Source organism: Melanerpes formicivorus, unplaced genomic scaffold, assembly GCF_026170545.1.
Source record: "Melanerpes formicivorus ecotype bairdi unplaced genomic scaffold, bMelFor1.0.p_v2 SCAF_6, whole genome shotgun sequence".
NCBI classification, from domain to species: Eukaryota; Metazoa; Chordata; class Aves; order Piciformes; family Picidae; genus Melanerpes; species Melanerpes formicivorus.
In genome coordinates this window covers 26,246,235-26,254,959 of record NW_027142358.1, presented here as the reverse complement: position 1 = coordinate 26,254,959, position 8,725 = coordinate 26,246,235, and the positions used below count along the sequence as shown (strand labels likewise).

General features: G+C 47.4%; 1 protein-coding gene across 2 annotated transcripts in view; it reads right to left on the bottom strand.

Moving 5' to 3' along the window:
- Positions 1 to 3,062: 3,062 nt before the first annotated feature.
- EDRF1 (erythroid differentiation regulatory factor 1) overlaps positions 3,063 to 8,725 on the bottom strand; it is a 28,306-nt gene continuing 22,643 nt past the window's right edge. For both annotated transcript variants that reach the window (XM_068140199.1, XM_068140200.1), the window contains 4 exons: positions 8,380 to 8,533; positions 7,997 to 8,112; positions 6,801 to 6,964; positions 3,063 to 3,898 (listed from right to left, as the gene is read on the bottom strand). In XM_068140199.1, coding sequence (XP_067996300.1) covers positions 3,727 to 3,898; positions 6,801 to 6,964; positions 7,997 to 8,112; positions 8,380 to 8,533 — 606 coding nt within the window. In that variant the 3' untranslated portion in view covers positions 3,063 to 3,726. The remainder of the gene's footprint in view (positions 3,899 to 6,800; positions 6,965 to 7,996; positions 8,113 to 8,379; positions 8,534 to 8,725) is intronic.

Sequence of the window (8,725 nt, the reverse complement as noted above, 5' to 3'; positions counted from 1 at the left end):
GGAAGCTGTTAGATTATGTAGGAATAAAATTAGGGAGGCTAAGGCCCAGCTGGAACTGAAGCTGGCCACCTCAGTCAAAGATAATAAAAAGCATTTTTATAAATATATTAACAATAAGAAGAAGGGCAGGAAGAACCTGAACTCCCTAGTGGACCTGGAGGGGAACACAGTTACTGAGGATGAGGATAAAGCTGAGGTCCTGAACACCTTCTTTACCTCAATGTTTAACAGCAAGGCAGGAGTTCAGGACGAGTGGTCTCCGGAGCTGGGCGTTGGGGTCGGGGAGCAGAGTAATACCCTGGAAATCCATGAGGAGTTAGTTCGGGACCTGCTGAGCCACTTGGATATCCACAAGTCCATGGGACCAGATGGGATCCATCCTAGGGTGCTGAGAGAGCTGGCGGATGTGCTAGCTAGGCCACTCTCCATCATTTTCCTCCAGTCCTGGCTCACTGGTGAGGTCCCAGATGACTGGAAACTGGCCAACGTGGTCCCCATCCACAAGAAGGGTCGGATGGAGGAACCTGGAAACTACAGGCCAGTCAGCCTGACCTCAGTGCCAGGGAAAGTGATGGAGCAGATTATCCTGGCAGCAATAACTGCGCACCTGAAGGATGGCCAAGGGCTCAGGTCCAGCCAACATGGATTCAGGAAGGGCAGATCCTGCCTCTCCAACCTGATCTCTTTCTATGATCAGGTGACCCGCCTGGTGGATGTGGGGAGGCCTGTGGATGTGGTCTACCTAGACTTCAGCAAGGCCTTTGACACCGTCCCCCACAGCAAACTGCTGACTAAGCTGTCAGCCTGTGGATTGGACCACTACACTCTGTGCTGGGTTAGGAACTGGCTGGAGGGCCGGGCCCAGAGAGTGGTCGTGAACGGTGCCGCATCCAGCTGGAGGCCAGTCACCAGTGGTGTCCCCCAGGGATCAGTGCTGGGCCCTGTCCTCTTCAACATATTCGTTGATGATCTGGATGAAGGGGTAGAGTCAGTCATCAGCAAGTTTGCAGATGACACAAAGTTAGGGGCAGATGTTAGTCAATTAGAGGGTAGAAAGGCTCTGCAGAGGGACCTCGACCGACTGGAAAGATGGGCAGAGTCCAATGGGATGGCTTTCAACAAGTCCAAGTGCCGAGTGCTGCACTTTGGCTATGGCAATCCCATGCAGAGGTATAGGCTGGGGTCGGAGTGGCTGGAGAGCTCCCAGACAGAGAGGGACCTGGGTGTGCTGATCGACAGCCACCTGAATATGAGCCAGCAGTGTGCTCAGGTGGCCAGGAGGGCCAATAGCATTCTGGCCTGCATTAGGAATAGTGTGGCCAGCAGGAGCAGGGAGGTCATAGTGCCCCTGTACTCTGCTCTGGTTAGGCCGCACCTTGAGTACTGTGTCCAGTTCTGGGCTCCTCAGTTTAAGAAGGACATTGAGACACTTGAGCATGTCCAGAGAAGGGCAACAAGGCTGGTGAGAGGCCTTGAACACAAGCCCTATGAGGAGAGGCTGAGGGAGCTGGGATTGTTTAGCCTGGAGAAGAGGAGGCTCAGGGGTGACCTTATTGCCCTCTACAACTACCTGAAGGGTGGTTGTAGCCAGGAGGGAGTTGGCCTCTTCTCCCAGGCAACCAGCACCAGAACAAGGGGACACAGTCTCAAGCTGCGCCAGGGGAGGTTCAGACTCGAGGTGAGGAGGAAGTTCTTCACCGAGCGAGTCATTCGGCATTGGAATGGGTTGCCCAGGGAGGTGGTTGAGTCATCGACCCTGGAGGCGTTCAAGGGGAGATTGGACGTGGCACTTGGTGCCATGGTCTAGTCATGGGGTCTGCGGTGTCAGGTTGGACTCGATGATCCTCGAGGTCCTTTCCAACCTGAGTGATACTGTGATACTGTGATACTGTGATACTGTGAAACCCCAAAACCCTATTGGTTTCTATTCCTGCAATGAAGGAAGATTTATTAACAGAAATAAACTGGCTTATCATTGTTAATAGTGGTGTTAGAGTTGTATAGCTTGGATGTGGTTTCTGCTTTAATTGTTTATCTGTGAAAGGAGGGAAAATAATCCTGTTTAGCACTAATGCTTGGAAATTCATGAAAGATTTAAATCATAATACACACTATAACACTCATGAAAGTCATTTGTGTTGTCAGGGCAGTGCTGGGCTGCAGCAAGGAACAGAGAAATCCTCATTTGCTGCAAGTTTCTGTTAGCTTCACTCTAAGCAAAGGACCTGAATTCCCAATTAAGTGATGTGCTTCCTAGCTAGAGGAAGAGTTAAGCTGAACCCAATTATGGTAATAGAACCTGAAGTCATTTCAGACTGGGTATGTGTCTTCATCAGTCAGACTGGGCAGGCACAGGCAACCCTTTGGCTTTAGAAAGCAGTTCAATGCCTGGAGATTAAATAGTATCTCAGAAGTGTGCTAATTGTTGGAAGATAAGTTCAACAGTGGGAGGAATGCTTCAAGACTAAAGAACATCATCCTGCAAGGCACAAGAATGGCTGTGAGAACTGGGTAGAGCTCCAGGAGCCCTGGCACTCAGCAGTGGTGAGGTCATACCTCAAATAATAGATTCACTTTTGGGCCCCTCACTACAAGAAAGAGATTGAGGCCCTGAAGCAGGTCCAGAAAAGGGCAACAAAGCTGGTGAAGGGTCTGGAGAACAAGTCTGGTGAGAGGAGATTGGAGTGAGGTGGGGGCTGATCTCTGCTCCCAAGTAAGAAACAAAAGGGCAAGAGAAGATAATCAGACTTTGAACCAGAGGAGGTTCAAGTTAGACATTAGGAAAAATTTCTTCCCCAAGAGGGTTATCAAGCCATGGAACAGGCTGCCTGGGGAAGTGGTAGGATTGAAAACCCATGAATAAATGATGCTGAGGGATAGAGTTAGATAGTAGCTGGACTTGATCTTAAAAGTCTCTTCTAATCAAAACAATTCTATGATTGTGTAGGTATTTTTCTAGCCCTCACTGCCTCCAAAGTAGTTTGAACCCTGTGAATCTCTTGATTCTCTGCTGAGGGTCCTGGCAGCCCTAACCACTGAAAGAAGCAGAGCAATTTGTGAGCTTTTATGTAATAAATAAAACTTTTATTTAAAAATATGCTCTCATTTATTCACAGTTTCAAGTCTGAAAAAGACAATACTAGCCTCCATCAATTCATACCCAGCTAAACCCATTCATTCTCAGGTAACTGAAGCCCCAGGGATGGCCAGTCTCTGCCAGAGACTCACAGCAGAGCTCAGAAGGCACAGAGTTTTGTGCAGGCTGGTGACTGTGCTGAGAGGAGGGTGTCTGTGCTCAACATACCCAGCAGCCACTTCTTTGTACAGCTTCATGTTACCAGTTCAAGCACTCCCACAGGGCCCTGCTTACAACATGTATTTCAGGCAACAGCAAACCACAGCAACAGGGAGATTGCATTTTATGCAAAAAACAAACCAACATCTCTATCACTGCAAACCCCATTTCCTGTCAGAGAAAAATCATTAATTTCTCCAACAAACAAGTGTTTACATTCACATCCAGAACCCCAAGCTGGCACCACAGAAATGCTGGTAACCAACCCCCTGTGGAGTTCTCATAGGATAAAATACAACTCCTGCTCTTTCCCCAGAAGGTAACTATGAGTAATATTTATCACCTTCAACAAACACATACTCCAGATGAGGAAGAAGCCCACCCATCCCATGAGTACAAGGCACTTCTTCAGCTGTTCTGCAGCTTCTCAGTCACTGAACTCCTCCACTACTGGCCTCAGCATTTGGAGTCAGCTGCTCCAGCAAGCTCAAGATCACCTCTGTCCGTTCCAGCAGAGTCATAGCCTTGTTAGCAGTTGCACGCAACAGCAGAGAGTAGACTTGCTTGTTTGTTTTAAGCACAACTTCTTCTTCATTAACGCCCCTAAAAAGAAAACAAATCATACAAACTTAACCCCACCACAATATATCCCACCTCTCAAGCAAGGTTCTCCTTCCCCCACTACTCTTTTGGGGCTGTTCAGTCTGGAGAAGAGAAGGCTCCGAGGTGACCTAATTGTAGCCTTCCAGTATCTGAAGGGGACCTACAGGAAGGCTGAGGAGGGACTTTTCAGGATCTCTGGTAGTGATAGGACTAGGGGGAATGGAATGAAGCTGGAGGTGGGGAGATTCAGGCTAGATGTGAGGAGGAAGTTCTTCACCATGAAAGTGGTGAAGCCCTGGAATGGGTTGTCCAGGGAGGTGGTTGAGGCCCCATCCCTGGAGGTGTTTAAGCCCAGGCTGGATGAGGCTCTGGCCAGCCTGATCTAGTGTGGGGTGTCCCTGCCCATGGCAGGGGAGTTGGAACTAGATGATCCTTATGGTCCCTTCCAACCCTGACTGATACTATGATACTCTGCCCTGGTAAGGTCATATCTGGAGTATTGTGTCCAGTTCTGGGCCCCTCACTTCAAGGGCAGGAAACTGCTTGAAAGAGTCTAGCACAGAGCCACAAAGATGCTGAAGGGAGTGGAACGTCTCCCTTATGAGGAAATGCTGAAGGAGCTGGGCCTTGTTAGCTTGGAAAAGAGGAGGCTGAGGGGTGACCTCAATGTTTATAAATACATGAAGAGTGAGGACAGAACCAGACTCTTCTCAGTGATGTCCAATGATAGGACAAGTGGCAATGGGTGCAAGCTGGAGCATGGGAGGCTCCATGTGAACATAATCTTTTTTCACTGTGAGGGTGAAAACACACTGGAATGGACTGCCCAGGGTGTCCTTCTCCTAGGATATTCAAAACCCAATTTGGACACATTCCTGTGTGATCTACTCTAGGTGATCCCGCTCTGGCAGGGAGGTTGAATTTGATCTTTTAAGGTCCATTCTGAACCCTAGCATTCTGCAATTCTATGAAACATTAAGTTTGCGAAATCATCTGCTGTCTGCCAAAGTGCATCTGAGACCCTGACCTGGCAAGTGAGCTCACATTTCTTCCCTTTTCAGCCCATTACTAAAACAAAAGGTATTCAGTATCACTAAGGTTGGAAGAGACCTCAAAGATCGAGTCCAAGATGTTATCTTACACAAAGCAGAACTGAGGAAACATCCACCAAGTACCAGAAAGGCTACAGTGAAAGGCTTAGTCCACTGCTGGTTAAAAATGTTTAACACACTACAGCAGCACTCCCATGTCACAGTATTCAAATGTTAACAGCTTCCCCTATGGGGAATCTTCAGCACAAAGTCTTCAGAGACTATGATGAGAAAAATAAATGGGGGGAAACCCAAAACCCCAGAGTAAACCCAGGAAGGTTTCTGTGTACAACACTTATTACGAGACAACAGAACTAAACCAATTTACTGTTTGGGATATCTATGTACAAACCATACCTTAATCCTCTGCCTCTCACATATTCAGATTGCCACCTTGTGGAAGCTCTTTAAACTAAAAGCACCCAGCACTGGCACCTAAACAACTAAGGGTGCACACAGGCTGCCTTCTTGTCTCCTGTTCTCTAGTCTCCTACTATCAACAGACCAGTTACTGTGCAGAATTAATTTGTTTCACAGTTTGCTTTTAGCAAAACAATCCTTGCAGCAGCAGTACTTCTATCTGTCAAACCTCCAGCAACAAAAGAATTCTCTAGGGGTCTACTAGAGCTGATGCTATACTTGCATAACTGAACTTTCTATAGAATCATGGATTCGTTAGGGTGTGAATTGCACAGTATCACAGTATAACTAAGGTTGGAAGAGACCTCGAGGACCATTGAGACCAACCTATAACCTATCAACACAGACCCCATGACTAGACCATGGCACCAAGTGCCACGTCCAATCTCCTCTTGAACACCTCCAGGGATGGTGACTCCACCACCTCCCTGGGCAGCACATTCCAATGACGAATGACTCGCTCGGTGAAGAACTTTCTCCTCACCTCGAGTCTAAACCTCCCCTGGCGCAGCTTGAGACTGTGTCCCCTTGTTCTGGTGCTGGTTGCCTGGGAGAAGAGACCAACCCCTTCCCGGCCACAACCACCTTTCAGGTAGTTGTAGAGGGCAATGAGGTCACCCCTGAGCCTTCTTTTCTCCAGGCTAAACAATCCCAGCTCCCTCAGCCTCTCCTCATAGGGCTTGTGTTCAAGGCCTCTCCCCAGCCTTGTTGCCCTTCTCTGGACACGTTCAAGTGTTTCGATGTCCTTCTTATACTGAGGGGCCCAGAACTGGACACAGGACTCAAGGTGTGGCCTAACCAAAGCAGAGTACAGGGGCACAATGACTTCCCTGCTCCTGCTGGCCACACTATTCCTAATGCAGGCCAGGATGCCATTGGCCCTCTTGGCCACCTGGGCACACTGCTGGCTCATGTTCAGGCAGCTGTCAATCAGTACCCCCAGGTCCCTCTCTGTTTGGGAGCTCTCCAGCCACTCCGACCCCAAAGCCATGAAGGGCACAGGATGTATATCCTCTGCAGGATAAGCCACATATTGAAATGCATAGTAATGCACCAGTGATTCACCACCCCTCTGTGCAGTTCAGATAGTTAAACTTATTTTCCCACTTGAATCCAGGCACTCCAGCCTGACTTAGCCCTCACTCACTCCTGGACTGCTATCAGGAAAGATGAGTGAAAACTAGCTGCCTACATACAGTGAGGAGCTTTCTTGGGAATTTCCTCAACTACATACAAAACCCACAGAAAACATGCAACATTTAGATGACTGAGGTATATCTTGGGTCTTTCTCCACACAGAGGAGTCACATCCATGGAAAAAAAATACGTAATTCTTTTCATGTTCAAGGGCACATAGCTTGTAGATTCATACACGTGAAAGTTCATCTTACCCAATTTTTTTTTTGCTTGAAGTTAACAATTTAATGGATTGGAGGAGGAGGAATGACATTCTCGACTCAAAAATACTGAGCAGCTTCAATACTTCTTCTTTGTTGAGGCCAGGAGAAGAATCAGGAGATGACATGTTCTCAGCACTACTTTTCTCCTTCCTTATCTACAAGGAGAGAAAAACAATATCTGTATCACTTGACTCCACCATTAAAACACATTTCAATCTATCACAGAATCCCAGTATGGGGGGTTGGGGTTAGAAGAGACCTCTGAAGATCATCTAAATCCAACCCCAAGCTAAACCAGGGTCACCTACAGCAGGTTGCCCAGGATGACAATATCCAGGTGGGTTTGGAATCTCCAGGAGCCTCCACAACCTCTCTAGGCAGCCTGCTCCAGGGCTCCAGCACCCTCACAGGAAAGCAGTTTCTCCTGACAATGAAGTCAGACACCACACTTGCAGGTCAGATGACCCTTTACTAGAGTGGTACCAACATCACAACTGCTGTAACACCCTGTTTATGATGTTTCAGTAAGCTGCTCATACTGACACTGCACTCACACTGCACACAAGCTACACCAACTGCCTACAGACTGTAGAATGGTTTGGAAATATGCTTAAAGATCACCTTGTTCCAATCCCCTGCCATAGGTGGTGACACCTCCTCCTACTCCAGGCTGTTCAAAGCCCCATCCAACCTGCTTCTGAAACACTGCCAGGCTGATGCAGTGTCTCACCACCCGTGTGGGGAAGAACTTCTTTGTGATGTTTAAGCTAAACCTGGCTTTTTCCAGTTGGAAGCCATCACCCCTCCCATTCCTGTTATTCCATGCCTTTGTAAAATGTCCCTTTCCAGCTCTCCTGTAGCAACCCTGCAAAACACTAGAAGGGTAACATCTGCCCAGAACCTTATCTTCTCCAGGCTGAACAAGCCCAATTCTCTCAGTCTTTCTTCATAGCAGTGGGGTTCTAGCCCTCTGATCATCATTGTGGACAACTCTGGACCCACTTGAACAGTTCTAGGGCTAATTTTTTTTAATCCCACTTGCTAGAAGAGAACTGCAGTAGGTCCAAACCCTGTCCACACTATTTAAGCAACTACCTCTGAGAAATAACCAAGCAGTATCTTCAATGACCAGTTATGTGAATGCCAGAGACAGAAGAGAGCAGACAATTGCCACTTGACTGGTTTACCTGTTCACTTTCTGCCATCAGCTCCTTTCTGATGAGCTGGATCGCACCTTTGGTTTTTGCCATTATATCTAGGGCCCCAAACAGAGTCTTTAATTTCCCAGCATTGCTGTTCTGACCTACAAAACAAAAGTAAAAGTTAAGCACACAAATATTATGGATAGTACTTTGGCTTCCCAACAGATTTCAAGAGTTCTCACACAAAAAAGCATGTATTGTCCCAGTCAGCTGAAAACCAGCAAGACTAAAATGCCTCTTCTCTTGAGAAAGATCCTGCTCTGCAAAGCAGGTTGCTCATGCTCTTGCAGACAAGATTATCTCAAAAGAAATTAAAGTATGTAAATGCAGTTTGGAAATCTGTTTTAGTAAGACAAAGCTGGACTTACTTGCCATCTGGAACTCTGCAAATGCCACTCTCTCCAGCTGCACACGAAGAAACTCACAGGGTGCATCCTTCAGGAGCTGGAAGAGTCGCACTGCTTTGCTGTAATGAAGATCAGCAAGGATTCGGTGTTGTTTCCTCAAGTGCTCATCACCAACCTGCAGTCAAAGTAGGCACACAGTAAATCCTAGATAGTTTGCATGTTCATGAGGTAACCCTTAGGAAAAAAACTTCCTATGATGGCACACAAGGTGCCAACAATTGCTCTCCAGTTCATTTCATAACGGCTCAATTACATATTCCTAGGATATACCACCAGCCTGATCCCTCTGAAGCGCCTGATTTCATAG